Source organism: Macaca mulatta, chromosome 6, assembly GCF_049350105.2.
Source record: "Macaca mulatta isolate MMU2019108-1 chromosome 6, T2T-MMU8v2.0, whole genome shotgun sequence".
NCBI lineage: Eukaryota > Metazoa > Chordata > Mammalia > Primates > Cercopithecidae > Macaca > Macaca mulatta.
The window spans coordinates 73,677,864-73,703,346 of record NC_133411.1 but is presented as its reverse complement, the minus strand read 5'-3'; the positions used below and the strand labels follow the sequence as shown (position 1 = coordinate 73,703,346).

The following is a 25,483-nucleotide window of genomic DNA, read 5'->3' as shown; positions in this document are numbered from 1 at the left end:
ATATTTGTATCAAGAAAAAAAATGTCGGATTGCTTTCTGCTTCTCTTTTATTAGATGATGATTTCTTTATACTGAAGTGAATCAGTGAAATTAATTTCAAACTGCAACACTCTGTTTTCTAAAATTTCTGCAGTTCTTTCATGTGCTAAATCTTTAATCTTTACTTCAAAAGACATTACTGTTAGCTAATGTTGACTTTATAATTTATAATTTATTTATTTGTCAGGTCTGGAAAACAGAAGACCTGAATTTTTATGGTACATATATACACTTCTTATAATTGCAAACAAAACTCTTCCACTTTGGATTAGTTTTTTATTTAATGTGATAATGAATGACACCACTGATGTATTTAAACATTTTTATTTTTGAAAAAATTTATACTAAATTTCTCCCCTTCCACTTATGGCCTTTTAACGTTTAGTAAAAGTGTTCAAAGCATTCTTGATTATCTGAGATGTAATATTTTATCTACTTGAAATAAAAATAATTATTTAGTAATTAATTATTTTTTGTAATTCCTGAAAACTAGAAATAATATTTAGATGCTTACATATAGGTTTTATTTGTTTATTAATTGTTATTTTTTAAGACAGAGTCTTGCTCTGTCACCCTTGCTGGAGTGCAGTGGCGTGATCTCAGTTACCTGCAGTCTCTGCCTCCTGGCTTCAAGTGATTCTTGTGCCTCAGCTACCTGAGTAGCTGGAATTACAGGTGTGCACCACCACACCTGACTAATTTTTGGATGTTTAGTAGAGATAGAGTTTCTCCATGTTGGCCAGACTGGTCTCTTACTCCTGGCCTCAAGTGATTACCTGCCTCAGCCTTCTTAAAGTGCTGGGATTACAGGTGTGAGCCACTGAGCCTGGCCTATTTTTTTTTTTAATTATTTGCTTAAATCAGTGGTTTTCTGCCATGATTGTGCAATAGACTCACCTGTGGAGCTATTAAAATATGTGGTGTATAATTAGAAAAATATATACAAGTCTAGGGTTCATCCACAACCTGTTGAAATAAGAATTTCTCAGATTAGCGTCCAGACGACTATGTTTTTAAAAGCTTACAGCTAATTCCTACATTTTCTAAATAGTATTTGTGCTTCTGTCCTTCCTGTACATCATCATGACAACTAATACTTAAAGCTATGGGGTTATGTTTAGTATCAGATTTTTGTAGTTTTAAAAAAAGACTTTTGACTTCTCTATGGTTTAGTTTCTTTTGTGTAAAGTGAGGGGATTTGGTGGAAGAGATCTTTGCACCGAATATGAATCTACGAGAATAGTTTTATTTTTGGCTTCAAATTCATAACATATATTGGTCAGTTAATCTTGGAAATAGCATCTTACCTGTAGAAATGAATGTTTCTCGGATGAGTATTGAATGACCTTTGTGCTTAATGACCAATATATTTTCATATGTAAATATTGGTCAGTAAAGCAAAAAAGATTATGGGATTCTATATTTAAAAATTTGTCATGTTATACTGATTGGGTTCAATTTTAAGGCATTAATTTTTTGTTTATCAGAGCATCATTCGTTGTGATGAAGATGAAGCTCACCTTGCATCTGTATATTGCACTGTGTGTGCAACTCATTTGTGCTCTGAGTGTTCTCAAGTTACTCATTCTACAAAGACATTAGCAAAGCACAGGCGAGTTCCTCTAGCTGATAAACCTCATGAGAAAACCATGTGCTCTCAGCACCAGGTGCATGCCATTGAGTTTGTTTGCTTAGAAGAAGGTTGTCAAACTAGCCCACTCATGTGCTGTGTCTGCAAAGAATATGGAAAACACCAAGGTCACAAGGTATGAATTTAATTATTAATCAATTGGATCACTGTAGCTACTTTACCAGCTCAGTATTCGTTTTCACTGACCTGGTTCTTTATTCTGAAAGTAGGCATTGAAGAAGAGTTAAGTGATGAATGATTGTGTTTGGTAGCATGAAAATAAATGAGAGATTTAATTTCTAAATGTTATTAAAAAAAGAAAAGCTTCAAAGAGCGTCATTCTTCACAAAAAAATAGCCTTTGAGCAGGAAACAAACATTCTCTTTGTTTGCATGTTTTCATAATGCACCAGATTGTTTGACAATATTTATGTCTGTTAGCTCTTACTTAGGATATAATTTTAGAGATAGTCTCTTGGTTTCTTGTTTAGCAATAAATGGACTTCCAAATTTTAAATTACTTCTTTGCAGTACAGTTTTCTTATAAAGGAGTGAAAGTAAATTATAGTATTTTTCTGTGTTATAAAAGTCACTTGTGGCTGATGCTTTTTTGTATTAACAGGGATTTAAATATTTTTCTATATTATTAGTCAATACTATGAGTTCTTTTCTCATGTTACATTTTATAGCATTCAGTATTGGAACCAGAAGCTAATCAGATCCGAGCATCAATTTTAGATATGGCTCACTGCATACGGACCTTCACAGAGGAAATCTCAGATTATTCCAGAAAATTAGTTGGAATTGTACAGCACATTGAAGGAGGAGAACAAATCGTGGAAGATGGAATTGGAATGGCTCACACAGAACATGTATGGTTTTTTTTTCTTCTTCCCCTTTCTCCTTGTTTTTTATTTTTCATATTTTCACCTTCTACTAAGTATTTAATGAGCAATTACAATTTGCTAGTATTGCACCAGTCATTGGAAAGTTTTTTAAAAGTCCCTGTGTTTAAGGAAGTCATTCATCACGGAACAGAGAGAGTTTTAAATGTGGTGACTATTTTATGGAGGAGAAGTACAGGGTGCTTTGGCATCACAAAACGGGCAATGATTTATGGAGGTCAGAGAAATCCTTAGAGAAGAAACAATGTTTAAACTGAGATTTGAAGAAATTCAGTCAAGGAAAAGAGCAGAATGGGGAATGAATTGTCCCAAGAAGGGAGCAATATGTTAAAATGTTTGGAAGTGAGAATTGGACATATTGTAGAGACTTAAAGAAGCTCACTAGTTAGAGCTTTGAATATTGAATGGGACATGACAAGAAAAGAGGATATGGAGAGTTCAAAGCCAAATCATGCAGGATCTCGTCAGCCATGTTAATAAAGAGTTCAGAACTTAGTTTAAGGACAGTGACGAGCCATTGAAGAATTGACATAGGAATGACATGATCAGATTTTCCTTAAGAAAGGCTGTTTTAAATGTAGAAAATGAATTGGAGGAGCAACAAAATTGGAAGTAGGTAGACCTATTAGGATGTTGTTAAAGTTTTCTAGTTAAAATTCTAGAGATGCTTATGGCCTATAATACACTAGGGTAGAGAGAGTGGACACAAGTTGATGGATTTAAGATTTTAAAGAAGTAGAATAGATAGGTCTTAGTGATTAATTGTTAATATTGATTGGATAGGTAACTTGGAGGTGATGAGGCATGATCAGATTCTGGATGTATTTTGGAATTTGCTGAGGGACTAATGGGCTATGAAAGAGAGGTGATCATCATGACTCCAATTTTGTTTGCTTTCATCCTGATGGATGGAGTTGCCATTTACCAAGACAGAGACAATTAGGTTTGGGAATAGGGGAGACTGGAGATTAGGCATTCCATTTTGCTTGAGATGTCATTTATAAACAGTTGAATTTCCAATGTCTGTGCATTAGGGGAAAGATCTAGCATGGAGATTTATATTTTGGAATTTAATATAGATGGTATTTAAACAACGTCTTGCTCGGTCACCCAGGCTGGCATGCAGTGATGTGATTACGACTCACTGCAGCCTTGACTTCTGGGGCTCAATCAGTCCTCCCACCTCAGCCTCCTGAGTAGCCGGGACTACAGGCACATGCCACCACGCCTGGCTAATGTTTTCTATTTTTCGTAGAGACAGGGTTTTGCCATGTTGCCTAGGCTGAAATTTTAAATATTTCACAGGTAAAATCTTTATTAACATTACAGTTGCTTAAAATTTATTTTCATTTTCTTAGGTACCAGGGACTGCAGAGAATGCCCGGTCATGTATTCGAGCATATTTTTATGATCTACATGAAACTCTGTGTCGTCAAGAAGAAATGGCTCTAAGTGTTGTTGATGCTCATGTTCGTGAAAAATTGATTTGGCTTAGGCAGCAACAAGAAGATATGACTATTTTGTTGTCAGAGGTTTCAGCAGCCTGCCTCCATTGTGAAAAGACTTTGCAGCAGGTAGGTAGTTTAAATGTGGTTAGGGTCTTAGTTGTAAGTTTAAGTAGATAATTACCAGAGGTATACATTAGTGTATTTTATTATTATTTTGTGTCTGCTGTATGCAGTAACTTTGTGCTGAGGACATAGTCTGCAACCTTGAATTATTTCACTAGTGTGGAATTATCAGTGCCCTCTCGTTCATGTGCCCTCCCCATCTTGAGCCATGGGTTCTTGAAGCCTTCTAACTTCTTGCCATTCTTCAGTTAATGCCAAATCCTTTTATTCTTCTTTGCCAAGCATATATGTACTGTTTTTTTTTTTCCTGCTTGGAGTGCATATATCTCTCTTTTCTTATAGTGGAAATCTTCCTTCTCCTTCAAGGTCCAGCTTAAATGTTTGCCTTTCTTTGAAGCTTTCTCTTTGTTGGTCTTTTTTTGAGTGCCCCTCTAGCATGTACTGCCTACCTCTGCTGTAATTAGATGGTTCTTCACTGTTAGAACAAACGTATGTTTTGTGCTGGTTGAGATACCATAAGCAATTTGTTACCCAGTTTGCAGATGACTTACTTTTTTTTTTTTTTTTGAGACGGAGTCTCACGCTGTTGCCCAGGCTGGAGTGCAGTGGCGCGATCTCGGCTCACTGCAAGCTCCGCCTCCCGGGTTCCCGCCATTCTCCTGCCTCAGCCTCCTGAGTAGCTGGGACTACAGGCGCCCGCCACCGCGCCCGGCTAATTTTGTTTTTTTTGTATTTTTAGTAGAGACGGGGTTTCACTGTGGTCTCGATCTCCTGACCTTGTGATCCGCCCGCCTCGGCCTCCCAAAGTGCTGGGATTACAGGCTTGAGCCACCGCGCCCGGCCATGACTTACTTTTTAAATAAGTGAGGCTCAAAGTTATTCTGACACAAATGTCAGCCTTACCCATTTGTGTTTTGGATCTGTTTTCCTAAGTGTGAGGTATAAGGATAACTATTGCCCTAGGAATTTCAGAAAAGCTGCAGTCTGTGTTATCTTCACTGATATATTGCTGATAATTGTGTTGATTTCAAATCATTGTAGGCTAAGCCTTTTACCATTGTAGAGCTTTTTCTCTTAAGTATCTGATTACACTTACATGAAAGTGGCCAGTCTATAGCCTCATCAGTCTTGGATTATCATTGAGTCCTAACTACACTGAATTGTAACAGTTGATATGTATGCTATTTATTAAGTTGATTTTCAGCTCCAAACCTACTCTTCTATCCTCTGCTTTGTGATACTAGGGCTAGAACTCTATAGACCTCGTAATTGTGTTGCCAGCTGGACCCATGTTAGGTACTGTCAAAAGGGGGCATAGTTACTCATGTTAGGAGACCACCCTTCCTGGAGGTTTGAGTTTCAGCTCCGTGAGCCCCTCCTGCAAGTTTCTAAGTTTTAATAATTCTAACCTCTTCCTTTTATTCCCTCAGCATTGGAAGTGGTAGCTATATTATTTCATACAATTGCTACCTCCATAATACCTCAGAGTTCCTTTTATCCTTTTAGCTACCTCGTTAATAACCACACCTAGTTAACAGTTTTTATTTTAAGTTCTTTCTATTCAAATAGTGGTGTGATTTGTGTCTTCTGATTTGACCTCGAATGACAATATGCCTGTGTGTTTTAGATGCTGACCTTGTTCATCTTTGATGCATCTTGATGCATCTTGTTCATCTTTGTGTCACTGAATTCTTTGCATCTAGATAGAAGAACTTAATAAATACATGTTTAACTCATGGCGGATAATGAAGCTACACAGCAAAATCAGAGTGGAATCGTGTCCTAAATCATACTAACTTGAATACTTAAAAGTATATTCATATTTATTTTATGAAAAAGTATGTTCATAGTTACTGAAATATTTAAGTGTTTTAGAGTTTCTGAAGTGTTGTGCCAAAATGACTGGTATATTAGTCCATTTTCACACCGCTCTACAGATACTACCCGAGACTGGGTAATTTATAAAGGAAAGGGGCTTAATTTACTCACAGGTTTGCATGGCTGGGGAGGCTTCAGGAAAGTTACATTCATGGTGGAAGGCAAAGGGGAAGCAAGCACCTTCTTCATAAGACAGCAGGAGAGAGAGAGAGAGAGAGTGAGCAAAGAGGAGATGTCACACTTTAAAACCATCAGATGTCATGAGAACTCACTATCATGAGAACAGCACGGGGGAAACTGTCCCCGTGATCCAATCACGTCCCTCCCCAGACATGGGGATTACAATTCAAGATGAGATTTGGGTGAGGACACGGAGCCAAGCCATATGAACTGGTAATTTTTAATAATACAATATTATCTATGTTAATGCAAAAAAATCAAGGTCTTGGATTCATTTTTCCTATGGACGTATTAGTTTTGTTCTATTTTATGACTACAGAATACTAACCAATGTTCTTTAAAGTTCCCACTACAGAGAAAATTGAACAGAGGAATGGATGGAACATCACAAATTGATCTTCACTTCTGAGAACATAATTTAATCATCCATCCACTCTAAACAAATTATGCATCATCTAAAGTTCTTGGCATGATACTGGATGCTGAATATTCATTTAACAAATATGTATTGAGCACCTAACATATGCCGTGTATTTAAAATATATCAGTGGACAAAATAAGTGAAAAGCCATAATCTTGTAGAATTAGCATTCTAGCAAGAAGACAGGCAATAAACCATAACCATATCTAAGTAAGTTAATTATACTATATGTTAGAAAGTGGTAAGAGCTAATCAAAAAAGAATTCTGCAACTGCATGTTTGTGTTTGTACAGCAGATTGCATTATTAAGTAGAGTAGTCAGAGTAAGCATTATTGAGGGAAGGTGAGATTTGAGCAAAGATTTAAGTAAAAAGTTGAAGGAATTCATTCAGGCCCTAACTGGGAGAAGAACATTCTAGTTGAGGAAATGTTTATAGCAAAAACCCTAGGGCAGCATGCCTGGTATGTTTGAGGAACAGGAAAATTGACCTCTTGATTGGAGTAGAATAAGCGAAGGACAGAGTAATAGGAGCTGAAATCAGAGATTAATAGAGAATTATATGTAAGGAAAACCCTGTGAGGCATTATAAGGACTTCAATTGTTTTTTTCTTTGGCCGGGGGCTGGGGGGAGTGGGGAAGTGGGACAGGGTCTTGCTCCAGGCTAGAGTGCAGTGATACAATCTGGTCTCACTATAGCTTCTGCCTCCTGGGCTCAAGTGATCCTCCTGCTTCGGCCTCCTGAGTAGCTGGGACTACAGGAGCAAGCCACCACATCCAGCTAATTTTTTTGTATTTTTCATAGAGACGGAGTTTCGCCATGTTGCCCAGACTTGTCTAAAACACGTGGGCTCCCAAAGTGCTAGCGCTACAGGTGTGAGCCACCATGCCTGGGTGTACTTCAGCTTTTACTGATTGGGATAGGAGGACCATTGTAGAGTTTTGAGTAGAAATGTGACTTAATCTTATGTGTTAAAATGATTGTTCTGGCCTATGTGTCTAAAATAGATTGGAAGAAGGCAAAAATGGAAGGAAGGAATTCAACAGTTAAGCAACTGTTGTAGAATTCCAGGTGAGAGGTAATAGTAGCTTGGATAATGGGGATTAGAAGTGCCCAGATTCTGGATATTCAAAAGGATTTATTAACAGATTGTATGTAGGACATGTGGGAAAGAGAAAGCTATAATGGCTTCAGCGTTTGTCCTGAACAGCTGAAACAGTGGAATTGCTGTCAACTAACCTGAGTATCTAACAGTGAGCAAAAACAGATAACACTGTCATTCTCATGGAGCTTGCATATTATTGGGAGATCTCTTTCATATAAAGACTATATTGGTATATGTATAGATAGTCTGTAATAATATTCAAGAAACTGGAAAGTTCTTGACTTTGAGGAGTGGATCTGGGGATCTAGAGGGAGGTTGACCTGTATTCTTTATTTTTTTAATGAATACATGTATATCTGAAATTATTTTTTAAACTTTTTATAGAAGTAGAACATAGATATAGAAATGTATGCATAAGTATTCAGTTGGCTGAATTTTCAGACTGATCATTAATGTCTAACTAGCACCTAGATCAAGTAACAGAACATTGTCAGTTCCCCAGTAGTCCCCTCATACTCACTTCTGTCCACTACCTGCCTTTCCCACCATGATAAATCACTATCTTGACTTCTAATGTATATCTTAATTTTAGTTGTTTTGGTAATTAAATGAAATCATACAGTATGAATTCTCCATGCCATGTCTTCTTACACTCCACATTGTGTTTGGGAAATTTCTATCATCGTGTGTAGCTGTGATTTATTCTCACTGTGATGTAGTGTTCCATTTATCAATATTCTACAATTTATCCATTCTTTTGTTGCTAGGTCCTCAAATTATATATTAATGCCCAATTATTATTCTTGTCAAATTTACATTTAACTTTGACTACTATAATGTTAAAACTGCTTTTATTGTGAGTTGGTAATGTAAGTATCTTTTCCTTATTTCTTATAAAAAGTTTATAAGAAATATTGTTTTGCCTCTTATAGGATGATTGTAGAGTTGTCTTGGCAAAACAGGAAATTACAAGGTTACTGGAAACATTGCAGAAACAGCAGCAGCAGTTTACAGAAGTTGCAGATCACATTCAGTTGGATGCCAGCATCCCTGTCACTTTTACAAAGGTAATGTACTGTACTTTATTTTTAGGTATTTTTTTCTGACAAATCATAATTGATTTACATTTCATGATAATCACCTTAGAGAGACAACCATGAAATTCATGAATTAGGGGCTTTTTAAGAAAACTTTTATCAGTGGAAAATAGAAATGGTGTGCTCACTTCGGCAGCACATATACTAAAATTGGAATAAGAAGATTAGCATGGCCCCTGTGCAAGAATGGCACGCAAATTTGTGAAGTGCACCATATTTTTAAATTTAAAAAAGTAAAAATAAGAAAATATAAATAGTATATATATGGTATATATAATGAATCTTTCTATATCCATCACCCACTTGAGCAATTATAAACTTATTTCATCTTGCCTTTTACCTACTCCTTTTTCTACTTGCAATCTCCCAGTGTATTTTGAAGCAAATCCTAATATCATATAATTTCATCCCAACATCTTATTTCATCTATGAAATATTTTAGGGTGTATCTTCAAAAGATAAGGACTCTTTTTAAAAACATAATTGGGGCCAGGTGCAGTGGCTCACACCTGTAATCCCAGCACTTTGGGAGGCCGAGGCAGGTGGATCACCTGAGGTCAGGAGTTTGAGACCAGCCCGACCAACATGGAGAAACCCTGTCTCTACTAAAAATACAAAATTTTTTGCTTAGTGGTGCATGCCTGTAATCTCAGCTAGAGAATCATTTGAAACCAGGGGGCAGAGGTTACAGTGAGGTGAGATCACGCCACTGCACTCCAGCCTGGGTAACAAGAGCAATACTCCGCCTCAAAACCAAAAGAAAACAAACATAATTGGGCATGGTGGCATACCTTATAGTCCCAGTTACTCAGGAGGCTGAGGCAAGAGGATGGTTTGAGCCCAAGACTTCAAGACCAGCCTGGGCAATATAGTGAAATTCCCATCACTTAAAAAAAAAAAGCCAAAATATCATTATTACACAAAAAAAGTTTAATAATGAATCTCTAATATTTTCACTAATATTATCAACTATGGTTAGTATTCCAATTTCCCAGATTGTTTTCAAAACAATTTTTTTAATGGTTGCTTTATTTTAGATACAATCCAAGCAAGTTTCATACTTGGGATTTGGTTGATATATTTAAGCTTCTTTTAAAGTGGGTTCTCCCTGATTGAAAAATGTTCATGTGTACCATTTTGCTTTCTATTTTTAGGGGCTGTTTTTTAAAAAAATTAATTATGTTTTCACAATTATGTGAAATGTTTATGTGATCCAGAGTCAAATGTCCAAAGCAAGGTTTATTCAGAGAAATCTAGCTTTTATGCCTGTTCCTTCTACCCTTTTTACTTCGTTCCCCATAGAAAATCATTTAGAATTTTTTCTTACTTTTAGTCATCATTTTAAAAAGTATAGAGAAATGTGTTTATATCTTTGTATGTACACTACTTGGATTTAAAAGGTGGAATACCTTACACACTTTTTTTGTCCCTGCTCTTTTCACTTAACTGTACATCCTAAACGTTACTCTGTAGCAGTATAAAGTGACATTTTTTGTTCCTTTCTCCAGCTGCAAGGTAATTCATTGTGAGGATATACCACATTTATTTATTGTGGTAAAAAACACATAATAAAAAATTTGCTATCTATCTCAACCATTTAGAAGTGTACAGTTCAGTACTGTTAAGTATACATTGTTAAACATATCCAGAAACTTTTCATTTTGTAAAACTGAAACTATACCCTTTAAACAATTCCCCTCTGCCCCCTCTCATTGGTCCTTGGTAACCACTATTGTATTTTCCCTTATGAATTTGACTAGATACCTCATATAAGTGTAATCATACAGTATTTGCCTTTTTGTGGCTGGCTTATTCCACTTGGCCTATCATCAAAATTCATCCATATTGTAACATGTGAAAGGATTTTCTTCCATTTTAAGGCCGAGTAGTATTCCATTGCATGTGTGATATGGTTTGGCTGTGTCCCCACCCAAATCTCAACTTGAATTGTATCTCCTAGGATTCCCACATGTTGTGGGAAGGATCGAGGGGGAGGTAATTGAATAATGGAGGCCGGTCTTTCCCGTGCTATTCTTGTGATATTGAATAAATCTCATGAGATCTGATGTGCTTATTAGGGGGTTTCCGCTTTTGCTTCTTCCTCATTTTTCTCTTGTCACCACCATGTAAGAAGTGCCTTTTGCCCCCCTCATGATTCTGAGGCCTCCCCAGCCATGTGGAACTGTAAGTCCAATTAAACCTCTTTTTATTCCCAGTTTCGGGTATGTCTTTATCGGCAGCATGAAAATGGACTAATATAGTAAATTGGTACCAGTAGAGTGGCGCATTGCTGAAAGGATACTCAAAAATGTGCAAATAACTTTGGGTAACAGGTAGAGGTTGGAACAGTTTGGAGGGCTAAGAAGAAGACAGGAAAATGTGGGAAAGTTTGGAACTTCCTAGAGACTCGTTGAATGACTTTGACAAAAGTACTGATAATGATGTGGACAATGAAATCCAGGCTGAGGTATTCTAAGAGGGAGACGAGGAATTTGTTGGGAACTGGAACAAAGGTGACTCTTGTTATGTTTTAGCAAAGAGACTGGTGGCATTTGCCTAGAGATTTGTGGAACTTTGAACTTGAGAGAGATGATTTAGGGTATCTGGTGGAAGAAGTTTCTAGGCAGCAAAAGCATTCAAGAGGTGACTTGGGTTCTGTTAAAGGTGTTCAGTTTTATAAGGGAAGTAGAGCGTAAGAGTTTGGAAAATTTGCAGCCTGATTGTGTGATAGAAAAGAAAAACTCATTTTCTGGGGAAAAATTCAAGCTGGCTGCAGAAGTTTATGTAAGTAGCAAGGAACCTAATGTTAATACCTAAGACCAAAGGGAAAATGTCTCCAGGCCATGTCAGAGATCTTCATGGCAGCACCTCCCATCACAGGCCTGGAGGCCCAGGAGGAAAAAGTAGTTTCGTGGGCTGGGCCCGGGGTTCCCATGCTGTGTGCAGCCTAGGGACTTGGTGCCCTGTGTCCCAGCCACTCTAGCTGTGGCTGAAAGGGGCCAACATAGAGCTCAGGCTGTGGCTTCAGAGGGTGGAATCCCCCAGCCTTGGCAGCTTCTGTGTGGTGTTGAGCCTGTGGGTGCACAGAAGTCAAGAATTGAGGTTTGGGAACCTCTGCTTAGATTTCAGAAGATGCATTGAAACACCTAGATGCCTAGGCAGAAGTTTGCTGTAGGGGCAGGGTTTGGAGGGGCCAGGGGCAGAATGATATGCTTCAGCTGTGCCCCCACCCAAATCTCAACTTGAATTGTATCTCCCAGAATCCCCACGTTTTGTAGGAGGGACCCAGGCTGAGGTAATTGAATCATGGGAGCTGGTCTTTCCTCTGCTATTCTCGTGATAGTGATTAAGTCTCACGAGATCTCATGGGTTTATCAGGGGTTTCCGCTTTTGCTTCTTCCTCATTTTTCTCTTGCCCTTGCCATGTAAGAAGTGCTTTTTGCCTCCTGTCATGATTCTGAGGCCTCCCCAGCCATGTGGAACTATAAGTCTAATTAAACCTCTTTTTCTTCCCAGTCTCGGGTATGTCTTTATCAGCAGCATGAAAATGGACTAATACAATGTGTGTACCACATTTTGTTTGTTCATTCATCTGTTGATGGAAACTTGAGTTGCTTCTACCTCTTGGTTTACTGGGAATAGTGCTGCTGTGCACGTGAGTGTAAAAATATCTCCTCAAGACCCTGCTTTCATGGTCTTTTGGATATATATCCAGAAGTGAAGTTGGTAGATCATATAGCAGTTCTGTTTTTAATTTTTTGAGGAAACACCATACTGTTTTCCATAATGGTTGCACCATATTACAATTCCACCAGTGGTGCACAGGATGCAATTTCTCCACATTTTCACCAACATTTGTTATTTTCTGTTTTTGGATAGTAGCCATCCTGATTGGTTTGAAATGATACTTTATTTGTTTTGATATCCATATCTCTGATGACTAATGCCGTTGACCATCTTTTCATATAATTGTTGGCCATCTGTATATTGCCTTGAATATGTCTATTTTAATCCTTCACTCACTTTTTGATTGGGTTGACTGTTTCTGTTGTTTAATTGTAGGAGTTCTTTATATATTCAGGATATTAATTCCCTATCAGATCTGTGACTTTCAAATACTTTCTCCCATTTCATAGGTTGATTTTTCACTCTGTTAACTGCGTCATTTTATGCACAAAAATTTTAAATTCGATGTTGTCTCATTTGTTTTTGCTTTTTTTTTTTTAAACTGTGCTTTTGGTATATCCATGAAGTCATTCTCAAATGCAATGTCATGAGGCTTTTCCTCTGTTTTTTCTTCTAGGAGTTTTATGGTTTGGGGTCTTAAGTTTATGGCTTTAATCCATTTTGAGTTAATTTTTGTAGGTGGCGTAAGATACACAACATCCTTTTGCATGTAGCTATCCAGTTTCCCCGCATCATTTATTGAAGAGACTGTCTTTTCATTGAGTGGTCCTGGTACCCTTGTTGAAGATCATGTGACGCTATTCCTGAGGGTTTATTTCTGGGCTCTCTCTTCTATTCTGTTGGTTTGTATGTCTCATCTTTATGCCAGTACCACATAGTTTTCATTATTGTAGCTGATATGGCTTAGATCTATGTTCCTGTCCAAATCTTATGTCCAGTTGTAATCCCCAATGTTGAAGTGGGGCCTGGTTGGAGGTGATTGGATCATGGGGGCAGTTTCTCACGAATGGTTTAGTATCATCCCCCTTGGTACTGTTTTTGCCATAATAGGTGAGTTCTCATGAGATCTGATCTTTTAAAACTGTGTGGCACCTCCCCCACCCTCTCTCTTGCTCCTGCTCCTGCCATGTGAAATGCGTCACTCCCTCTTTGCTTTCCACGATGATTGTGAGTTTCCTGAGGCTTCCCCTGAAGCCAGACTGATGCCAGCATCATGCTTCCTGTACAGCCTATGGAACTGTGAGCCAATTAAACTTTTCTTTATAAATTACCCAGTCTTAGGTATTTCTTCAGAGCAGTGCAAAAACAGAACAAGCTTTGTGATATATTTCGAAGTAAGGAAGTATGAGTCCTCCAACTGTTTTCTTTTTCAAAATTGTTTTGGCTATTCAGGGTCACTTGAGCTTCCATATAAATTTTAGCTTAATTTTTTCTATCTCTGCAAAAAACATGATTGGGATTTTGATAGGGATTGCATTGAATCTATATAAATTACCTGGGGTAGTATTCACTTCTTAATATTATGTCTTTCAATCCATGGACATGGAATGTCTATTTATGTCTTTATTTTAGTAATGTTTTGTAGTTTTTAGTGTACAAGTCTTTCACCCTCTTGGTTAGGTGTATGCCTACATATTACATTGGTGCAAAAGTAATTGTGGTTTTTGCCATTAAAAGTACTGGCAAAAGCCACAGTTACTTTTGCACCAACATAATATCCAAGTCTTTCACCATCTTGGTTGAGTTTATTCCTAAGTATCTTAAACTTTTTTTTCTCTACATGTTCAGAGAAACTTCTTTAGTCATGAACTATAAAAAGTATCCCCGAAAGTATAATTTTGATGCGATTGTAAGTAGAATTGTTTTATTAATTTCCTTTTGGGATTTTTATCATTAATGTATAGAAATGCAACTGATTTTCATGTTGATTTTATGTCCTGAAACTTTGTTGACTTTATTTATTCTTTCTAATAGGTCTTTTTGTGTGGACTGTTCAGGGTTTTCTACATAAAAGATCATATCATCTGTGAAGAGATATAATTTTACATCTTCCTTTACAATTTGGATGACTTTTGTTATTTTTCTTGCCTAATTGCTCTGTGGGCATCTTCTTGTTCTTTATCTTAGAGAAAAAGCTTTCAGTTTTTTGAGTATGATGTTAACTGTGGGCATTTCATATATAATGTATGTTACACGGAGGCAGTTTCCTTCTATTCCTAGTTTGTCAAATGTTTTTATTGTGAAAGGGTATTGAATTTTGTCAAATGCTTTTTCTGCAACTATTGAGATGATTACGGGTTTTTTTTTACCTCTCATTCTGTATATTACGCTGATTGATGAGGAATAATTCTTGCCTTCCAGGTATAAAGCCCATTTAGTCATGGTGTACAATCCCTTTAATGTGTGTTTTTTTTGTTTTTTGGGTTTTTTTTGAGGCGGAGTTTTGCTCTTGTTGCCCAGGCTAGAGTGCAGTGGCACGATCTTGGCTCATTGCAACCTCTGCCTTCCGGGTTCAAGTGATTCTCCTGCCTCAGCCTCCTGAGTACCTGGGATTACAGGCACATGCCACCATGCCTGGGTAATTTTGTATTTTTAGTAGAGACAGGGTTTCTCCATGTTGGTCAGGCTGGTCTCGAACTCTCGACCTCAGGTGATCCACCCCCCTTGGCCTCCCAAAGTGCTGGGATTACAGGCGTGAGCCACCGCACCTGGCCTAATGTGTTGTTGAATTCAGTTTGCTAGTATTTTGTAGTTTCCCCCTGGTTGCACCTCATCCTCATTATGTCAGATATGGGGAAGGGCAGGGATGAGTGCACAGAATGCCCCAAATTTTATTACCCCCTTCACTGGAATGCCTTCTTGGTTTTATGGCTTGGGTGCTGTAGCTTCTTAACTATTCTCTAGAGTTCTCACGGAAGTTCCATATATTGTTTTATTTCTGAGGTGTATAACTGGACTTAAGTATAGATTTGGAGCCATCATATAGATGGTAATTAAAGCTCGTGAAGAGAGTGAAAATATGTAGAATGAGAAGGGGCCTCATACAGACCTTCAAGAATACCAACATTTAAGAGCTAGATAAAAGAAAAATTAGAAGGAGCATCCAAAAATGGGATAAAACCAAACCAGGAAAAGTTTGTATCATAAATGCCAAGCAAAGAGTGCTCAAAGGAGTAGGCAAAAATAACACATATATTTTGGGAACTGTTGTAAGAACTTTTGTATGTATTTAAAAAAATTAATCCTTTTAATAATCCTATGTAAATTTTGTACTATTTTAGTCCTTTTAAGAGATGAAAGAAGTGAAGCAGAGAAATCATGTAGCTAGTAATATATAAAAATGTTCAATATAGCATTATTTGTAATATCATAAAACCAGAAATTACCTAAAATCTATCAGTTGGGGGTTTAAATTATGGTTTATGAAATGTAAAGAAGCCATTAAAAGAAAAAGTTTGGTCCATATGTATTGAAAGGATTCCATAATATACTGTTGAGTGAAACACATTAGTTTCAATGTGTGGGTGATGCTTTTTTTAAAAAAAAATTGTTTTGTTTGTGTATGTTGGCCAGTATGTGCATGGGAAAGTGTCTGTAGGGATATACATCAGATTCATAGTAGAGATTTCTGGGAATTGAGCAGCACTTTTCATTTTAATTAATTTAGCCCTATTGTGAGTTTTTTAGTATAGCATAAAAACATGTTTAAATAAGATTTAAAGAGGATTCATTTGAGTTAGAAAATCTGAGAAAATTAAGTGGGTGTGTTATATTCTGTTACACAAAGACAAAGTGGTCAGTTTTACTAAGGAAAGATTTAGCCATGGGGAAGGAGTTCATCTTCTTGAGATCATGGGATTTTGAAGAATACAATTCAGATTGCAATGGTTGAGGAATGAATAGGAGATGTAGAAATAATAAAGGTGCTAAATGCTATTACTTCCTAACTGCATGTCAAACATATTTAAAAATATTTAAATCATAGGATAATCGAGTTCACATTGGGCCAAAAATGGAAATTCGGGTCGTTACATTAGGATTGGATGGTGCTGGAAAAACTACTATCTTGTTTAAGTTAAAACAGGATGAATTCATGCAGCCCATTCCAACAATTGGTAAGTATGAATATTGGTTTTTACCTTAAAGAACAGTTAATAGACAAACCCTAGCTTACAGCCGAGTTCTTGGGGTCTTATTTGATACTGATCTGTCATGGTGGTGGGCTCTTTTCTGGCTTTAAGATATCAGCATCTCAGAGAAAAAAATGTAAGATTGTATGGCTATGGGATTGAAATGTGGATGGGGATAAAAAGAATCAGAGTATTGGTGGGACAGTTGGAAGGAATAGAGGATTGGTGATCCTGGCTGAGGGTGTGGGGTGGGGGGTGGTAGTGGAACAGAGCTTGAAGGTACATGGATCCCAAGGTCCTAAGGACCTTGGTGGAGGTTTAGAGGGCTAGGAGCTGTTACAGGTATACATTCTCCATGTAGGAGTAGGAATGGGGTTGATTAGGCTTCAGTAGATATTGCTGCATATAGATAATTGATAAGTCACAGTTATAAACTGGGGGGTTGTCTGTGTTTGATGTGTCATTCATTGTAAATATAAATATAAAAGTAACTTTTTTTAAAAACAGGTTTTAATGTGGAAACTGTAGAATATAAAAATCTGAAATTCACTATTTGGGATGTAGGTGGAAAACACAAATTAAGACCATTGTGGAAACATTATTACCTCAATACTCAAGGTGAGAGTTAAAAATGACATTTAATTTTTCACATTTTTAGGATGACAGTTTTCAGTGTACTGATTTAACTAGCAAAGCTGATACGTATAAGTCCTTGACTGTATACTTAAGTACCGGTGGCCAGTTTCTTATCTTGTAAAAAAATGAAAATAGAAAGATTACAATATGTACTTTTAGTTTATTCCTGATAAACCATTATTACAGAATAAAAGCCATACGTACCTTAGATACATAGTCAGTTAAGAGTACTCTTGCTTCTCTTAACAGAGAATGTATATTATCAGTATTATATGGGTGTGATTGCTGGTAGTGTCGTGATATAGAGTTGAATTTATATTGTATGATTCTGCTGAATTCAGTTAAACTCAACATTTATCCCATTATAATCTCACTATAGCCCCACTCCCACATTTCTTTCACAAATAGTTGTTACCTGCAGAAGAATTTACAGTGGCTTGCTTTTGACCAAACTGTATTATATCATATGTATACTCTACATAGGTTTTAGTCACATTTGGGTCTTATTCTACACTTTTGCCTCATAGACCACAACATAGAGCTTACGCTCATGCCACTTATTCTGTATGTTATCCTGCTTTCCACTAAGATGAGAGACTGAACAATTATTTTTACTTTGGGATTTTTGGTATTTAGTATGACCCATAATTAATAGAAAACATGTATTTTGTTTTTGAGACAGAATCTTGCTTTGTTGCCCAGGCAGGAATACAGTGGCATGACTGCAGTTCACTGCCACCTCTGTCTCCTGGGCTCAAGCAGTCTTCCCACCTTAGCCTCCCAAGTAGCTAGGACTACAGGGGTATGCCACCACATTCAGCTAATTTGTAAATTGTTTTTTTTTGTAGAGACAAGGTCTCACTATATTGCCCAGGGGTCTCAAACTCCTGGGCTCAAGTGATCCTCTCACCTCAGCCTCCCAAAGTGCTGGGATTATAGTTGTGAGCCATTGTGCCCTACAAAAATGAAATTTTGAATATGAGGAATGGTTGAAAGTCTGGGGATAGTTAACTTAGACATAATACTTTAGAGAGATAAAAATGGTGATGGTTTTTGTCTTTTAGTCTTTTATTCAAAGACTAAATGTTACAAAAGTAGTATTCGAAGAACAAGTAGCATCAGTAGGTAGAGGATCATGAGGCCTATTTTGCAATTTGTTATGTAAAAAATGTTATTTGATATACAGACCAATTTGCATTTGATAGAGCAAGTGTAAATCCTTTCATAGATGGGGAAACTAAACCTGAGAAGTTATGTAAACTACTTGAAATCATATCGTTAATTTTTTGTAGGTGCCCCTGCCATACTAGGCAGACTCTGTGTGAAAATAATGATGGTAGACAAACTCTAACCATAATAATGATGTCATTAAATATTTGGTTCATTTACTGAACTTTAGCAAGTGACTAATTAGTATTTTGGGTTTTTTATTTGTTTGTTTTTTGGGTAGCTGTTGTGTTTGTTGTAGATAGCAGTCATAGAGACAGAATTAGTGAAGCACACAGTGAACTTGCAAAGTTGTTAACAGAAAAAGAACTCCGAGATGCTCTGCTCCTGATTTTTGCTAACAAACAGGTAATGCATTTTTATATTGGAATATTTATTTTAGTAGTTTTGTGCATGTCATAAAGTAACTGGAAATATTTCAGAAGACAGTTCCATAGATATTTATAAAGTTTCTTCTGTGTATTTTGAGTACAATCTATGTGAAAATGCTGTGCTGGGTACCTGGGAGTATACAAAATAGAAATAAGGTAGTTAATGCTCACCAGAAACTCTTGTGTATGCATATGAACCCATAAATGAGATACGAATACAAAGAAAACTGATAAGTAACTTCAGTAACACAGTGTTATGGGAATTAGGAGAGTAGTTCTAAATGTGGCATGTTGTAAGATTGTAAAATGTAGGATTTGAGTTGAAATTATGGATGAGGCTGAGTCAGTATGTGAAAGGAAGAACATCATAGAGAAGATAATAGCATGAATGTTTTTAGTTTAGGGAACATCAAGCAGATCATCATGTCAGGTCCAGTTAGAGGATGAAGAGAATTTAGAATAACAGACAAGGCCATGCTGTAAAGGTCTGACAGGGCTAGACTGAGAAATTTAGGTTTTATTCTGTGAGCAAAGAGGAGTCATCAAAATGTTGGATTAGTGGGTAATAAGATCATATCAGTGTTTTAATACTGTAATTCTGGGGGTAGAATGAATCAGGGCAAAGGACTGGAGACAGGGAGATGCAGTAAGTTGCTTAAATAATTCAAGTGAGCATTAACAAGAGTCTGAATTTGATGAATAGAAAGGCGGAGGCAGATGGAAAAGACTTTGAGGTAGAACTGGTGACCGAATGGGGAGGATGAAGGACTGGGAGTAGCTGAAGATTCCTAGGCCTTGAGCCTTTCTAGGAGGATGAGATGCTTTTAAGTAGAGGTAGGAGAGTAGAAGTGGAGCAGAGGAGATGTCATGGGAGGGGAAGAGTAGGATGAAGAATAAAGAATTTTCCCCTTAATAAAAAAAAAGCAAACTATTAAGAACTGGTATATTTAAGACATGCAAATAAGTCAGTGAAATACCATTTTGTGCTCATCAGATAAAGATGAAAGTGTTTTGTAATTCTCAGGCTTATATACACTATTACTATTATTATTATTATTGAGACTGAGTCTTGCTCTGTCACCAGGCTGGAGTGCGGTGGCACAACCTCTGCTCACTGCAGCCTCCCCTTCCTTGGTTCAAGCGATTCTCCTGCCTCAGCCTCCCAAGTAGTTGGGATTACAGGTGCTTGCTACCACGCCCGGCTACTTTTTGTATTTTTAGTAGATTCGGGGTTTCATCGTGGTGGTCAGGCTGGTCTCAAACTCCTGACCTCAAGTGATCTGCCCGCCTCATCCTCCCACTGTTGGTAGGTTATTAAACTGAGACATTTTCTTGGAGGACAATTTGGCAATACTCATCAAAGTCCTTTACTTTGCAATTCTACCTTTATGTATCTGGTAGACAAATATCCGGAGGTTATCCTACAGATAACTTTGCAAATATACATAAATGTATGTCAACTTATTTTTGTGTATGTATGCTTATGTATGTACGTGTGTGTATATATATGGATTTATAATAGCACATAAGCACAAAACTTCAATCTGAACATTCAGTATAGGACTGATTAAATTATGTTGCAGCCACACAATGGAAGGGAATTCTGAGCAGACCATCTGTGCTGATAATGGAAAGATACTCATCTTCAACATGTTTACGTAAAAAACAACCCTGCAAGTTATAGAAAGTCTAAACTATGTTCCTGTCTGTGTCTATTTGCATGAGTGTGCATGGAAATTTTCTGGAAAAATATGTTGTTACTGGTGGTTGCTCCTGGGAAGTCGGGGCAGTGGGTGTTCAGAGTGGGAATGTAGTGAACTCTTCAATATATAACCCTATATATAAACCATTTATTAAGGTTTCCATGTGTTAATTTTTTTTTTTTTAAGTTGATGCCTTACATTTAGGCAGGCCGGGCATGGTGGCTCATGCCTGTAATCCTTGCATTTTGGGAGGCTGAGGTTGGTGGATCACTTGAGGTCAGGAGTTCGAGACCAGCCTGGCTAACATGGTGAAACCCTGTCTCTACTAAAAATACAAAAAAATTAGCCAGGCTTGGTGGCACGTGCCTGTAATCCCAGCTACTTGGGATGCCAAAGCAGGAGAATCGCTTGAACCAGGAGGCAGAGGTTGCAGTGAGCCAAGATCATGTCACTGCACTCCAGCCTGGGTGACAGAGACTCCGTCTCATAAGGTAAAAAAATTACTTAGGCAGTATGTTTCCATTTAGGTTGGAAGGCCTTTATTGATTTCATTGTTAAGCTAGCCTTACAAAAATATATACATACACACACATATAAATTAGTTAAACCAAACTATTTTTTTCTATTCTTATTAATCTCAGAATAATTACTGAAAGATTAGTCTAGGTTTTTTGTTTAGGCTTCTGTTAGAACAAATAATTTGGATGGACTGATAAAAAATATGTGTATATCTTTCAGGATGTTGCTGGAGCACTGTCAGTAGAAGAAATCACTGAACTACTCAGTCTCCATAAATTATGCTGTGGCCGTAGCTGGTATATTCAGGGCTGTGATGCTCGAAGTGGTATGGGACTGTATGAAGGGTTGGACTGGCTCTCACGGCAACTTGTGGCTGCTGGAGTACTGGATGTTGCTTGATTTTAAATGCAGCAGTTGTTTGAAGTTTTATGGTTAAGAGTAACTTTGCAACTAATATGTTTTAGGAAATTATACATCTCAAAAGATGGTAATTTAGGATATATATATATAAATATAAAGGAATCTTGGATTGGATTGGGAATTCAGCACACTGCTTTAAAAAAATTTTGTGGCAAAATTAAATTTCTAATTGAGCAGATTAGATTGAATTAAATAGAAATTTATTGAATATACATTCTTTTAAAAAGTATATTTGTTATTTAAGTTTTTCAGATAATGTGACCAATGTACTGGGAAAGAGGTAGTCACAGAGAAAGGGTAAGTGAAGGTTTATTCTTTCAGTGAAAAAAAAATAGCCAATTGAGTGCCTAATGAGACCTCTGTGTGAAGCAAGTGAAGTATAGCTTCTTCTTTTAACCTGCCTTTTCACTGAATGTTGGCAGTATTTAGTAGTAGAAATGACAGTTGCTTAATGAAATAGAATCCAAACTACATCTTTGGATAATAGGATTACTTTATGTTTAAGTTCAGAGTTAACAGAACACCTTTAATGCTAAGAACTATAAGGTATAGAAAATTAATATTTTATATAGTGTTTTATTAACTTTCTCCTACAGCATTTTGTATAAAACACAGTGAGACAGAGTGAAGTGTTACCTAATTAGGCTTGTCAGATTAGTAATAAACTGAACAGTAATAAAACTGTGAAAGTAATTGGATCTTCATTTATGAAAGACCCATTTTCAGGACCGAACCTAGGTCAGAGTTCTAAATTGGTCCTTCTATTTTCAACATATTTAAAGTAATATTTCTTTCTAATATAATACTGCATCCTTTGTGGGAATGACTATAGGTAAAATGTAGTAAGTTACACAGAACCAGGGTTGGCTTTATGTAAAAGCTAGTGACCTAAATTGAAAACGAACTTTAAGAGAAGTTGTTAGTACAGTGGGGAATGCTTATTACTTACTTCAAACTGTTTCCCAAAATAAGTGCATTTATTTTGACAATAAAACTTAAGGCTCTTCATGAAAAGGCCTTGAAAAGTTACTCTAGAGGAAGAATGTCTAAAGGAAAAAAAAATTCAAAAAGTTTACATTAATTATTCAGTGTTGTGAGTAAATAAAAATGTGTGCTCTTTACTGTTTTTCATTTTTAAAGGATACTCTCTTATTATGGAAGCACGATTTATTTAAATAGGTACATTGAGATTTTGTGTGTGTTTTTTTTTAAATGTTCTGATACATTAGGATGAAGTTAAATCTTAAATCTCATTAGTTGAATTGTTATAAGGACAGTGATGTCTGGTAACAAGATGTGACTTTTTGGTAGCACTGTTTTGGTTCAGTCTTTTCAAATCTATTTTTGTTTGTTTAAAAACAATACAACTTTTAAAAAACAAAGCATTAAAAAAAAAGCCTATCAGTGTTATGGGCAATATGTAAATAAGTAAATATAATATTTCATCCTTTATTTTTCAGGTAAAAGGTCATGCTGTTACAAGTGTAGTTTGTGTGCATAAATAATACTTCTGAATTAAATTATTTAATATTTGACTGATTTCAATAACTGTGAAAAATAAAAAAGGTGTTGTATTGCTTGTGAGAACTTGAACTGTATTAGTTAATTGAAGAAAAAAAAAGTGTAACACTAAGGTGAACTTGCTTCCCTTTTCACCAATTTTGCTAAACTTTGTAATGCATTGTTAGCATATAACTGAACACAATTTAAAAATTGTGCCTATACCTGATTATAATGTATGTATAACGGTAGGTGTTTGTGTGTGATTCCTTTTTAAAGAAATATTTTCCTCAAGCTCCTATTACTATTTGTGGTTGTGGTTGTATTATTTCACTAATCATTAGTTAAGACTGTGCTAGTCTCCCCTGGGAAACTAAGACAGCTGTTTTAAATACAGTATATTAGAAATTTTCCTAATAGCTCTGAATTTCTGTATTAGGTCTAAATATTACTGTATGGTTATATAAAGCAGATATGTCAAGTGTATAGCCCTAGTCTATAATTCAGGAATGCTTTATAACCATCAGAAGCCATTATTTGCACTACATATATGATAAGTATAGACAGCAATAAAATGTTAAGATCATTTTTAAGAAGTCCTATCATTCTTGAAAGTCTCTTGAACCATCTATCTAGTATTAGTAGTAGTAACCAATTTAAGAAGTCATTATTTGTGCTGTGGTTGAGAGAAAATAAAACAAAATGGGTATGGGTTGACATGCCTGTCAACTTTGAGATACAGTTTATTTGATACAGCAAAATTTTAGAAATAACGTTTGGAATTTGCAACATAGGCCACATTTACTTATGAGAACAGATACTACACTTGATCTTAGCCAAAAGGCCGAGAAGTGATGTGCAGGCCATATTTAAATAAGTAATATAACCATAGTGTTTTGAAGGCAGAGCTAAAGTTTTACATTAACAAAGTGAAACTTTGTTACTGCCTTTTAAATTTTAAATGTAAACTTGTTTCATAAGAAAACACAGCATTTTAAATGATCATTTTAGAAAATGGCTTGCAAAACTTAGCCATAGCTCATGAACTAATACTTCTAAGAGAAAGGCTTTTTATGTAACATTAGGATACTTCTCAACTGGCAAAGTGGTAGCAGGGAAGAAGACAGCTGTATTCTTCCCTAAAAGAATAAAGGATGAAAAGGACTAATGAGTAAGAATGAAATTATATCCTGATAACTTAAAACATGCTTTTAAAAAGACATGGACAATGTATGTTTTTAGGTCTGCCACTTAAGTTTTTAGCATTAATGGAAAAATTCATTAGTCAAATATGGTTTTCACTCAAAGCAAAATAATTGTATTTGTTGGGGAATGAGGCATCATCACCACTTGGTGGCAATATTACCAAAAATTTAGATTAAATTTTTAGGAATGAATAGCTAGGTAGGTAAGTCTAAACAACTAAAATTAGAAAGAAACAGTAAATGTCACATTGAAAAGTCACTTTCATGTCCAACTTTAAGTTCTACTTTTAAAAAGGAGCATACATTACAGGAGCACAATCTGGCATAATCTCCTATTTCACAAGTTTGTAGCACAAAATAAATAAAGGAAAGAATCCTGCTGATCAATAGAAGGAAAAGTTTAAGCAGATTTAAAACTTCAGAATATAAATTCCCTACACAGGTCTGTTGAGCATGTTCTTCCTGTAAGTTTCTGAAAGAGTCTTTCTGGAATCGAAGCAGTGGGTCTTAATAGTTACGAACTAAGTTATAAGCTTAAGTGAAGAAATCAGTATAAGAATTTGTGCTTATATTATTTTACTGCTCCAATTTCTACTAATCTCTCCATTGTTAGATAGCAAAATTTTTATGTATACTTCTTAATGGTATATTTTCTAAAGATATAACTTGAGGACAGAAAAAACTGTTTACCTATGTTAGAAAAATAATCTGAAAGAATAATCAACCTGCATACAATAAACCAAGGACTCGGGTATTCACTTATTCTGAATCTTTCATTTGAAAGAATATTTCATAATTATTAAGGAATATAACACTTTAACCAAAGTAACTTGTTTATTGAGGCTTTACTTACCACTACTTACTAAACAATTATCAAAAGACTAAAATATTTGGCATTAAAACCTTGCAAAACAAAGGAAATGACATATAATATCAGATCCTAGTATTTTTTCTTGGAGGAGGGATCTGCACTCCTCTAAACATAAGGGCAGAGTATCTGGCATGTATTCAAAAAGTAAAGCACAGGTGTGTACCACTGTCGTCATTTAATAGGGTTGTCATTGCACAGGATACCTTCTAAGACCTCCAGTGGATGCTTGAAACTTCAGATGATACTAAACCCCATATATATTGTTTTTTCCTATATATATATCTATGATAAGGTTTAATTTATAAATTAGGCACAGTAAGAGATTAACAACAATAAAATTAGAATAATTATAGCAGTATACTATAATAAAAGTTATGTGAATGTGGTCTT

The 25,483-nt window shown here is 36.1% G+C and overlaps 1 protein-coding gene and 2 pseudogenes across 1 annotated transcript in view; 2 read left to right on the top strand and 1 right to left on the bottom strand.

Moving 5' to 3' along the window:
- TRIM23 (tripartite motif containing 23) overlaps positions 1–21,694 on the top strand; it is a 32,631-nt gene extending 10,937 nt beyond the window's left edge. Inside the window, 8 exon segments of the mRNA NM_001260591.1 lie at positions 1,527–1,805; positions 2,358–2,540; positions 3,932–4,147; positions 8,660–8,794; positions 16,497–16,626; positions 17,149–17,259; positions 18,728–18,852; positions 21,317–21,694. Of these exon segments, the coding sequence (NP_001247520.1) occupies positions 1,527–1,805; positions 2,358–2,540; positions 3,932–4,147; positions 8,660–8,794; positions 16,497–16,626; positions 17,149–17,259; positions 18,728–18,852; positions 21,317–21,496 (1,359 nt within the window). The 3' untranslated portion in view covers positions 21,497–21,694.
- Positions 8,945–9,045, top strand: LOC114679078 (U6 spliceosomal RNA; annotated as a pseudogene).
- Positions 21,695–23,762: 2,068 nt separating the features above from the next.
- LOC114679203 (U2 spliceosomal RNA) lies at positions 23,763–23,873 on the bottom strand (annotated as a pseudogene).
- Between the last annotated feature and the right edge of the window lie 1,610 nt (positions 23,874–25,483).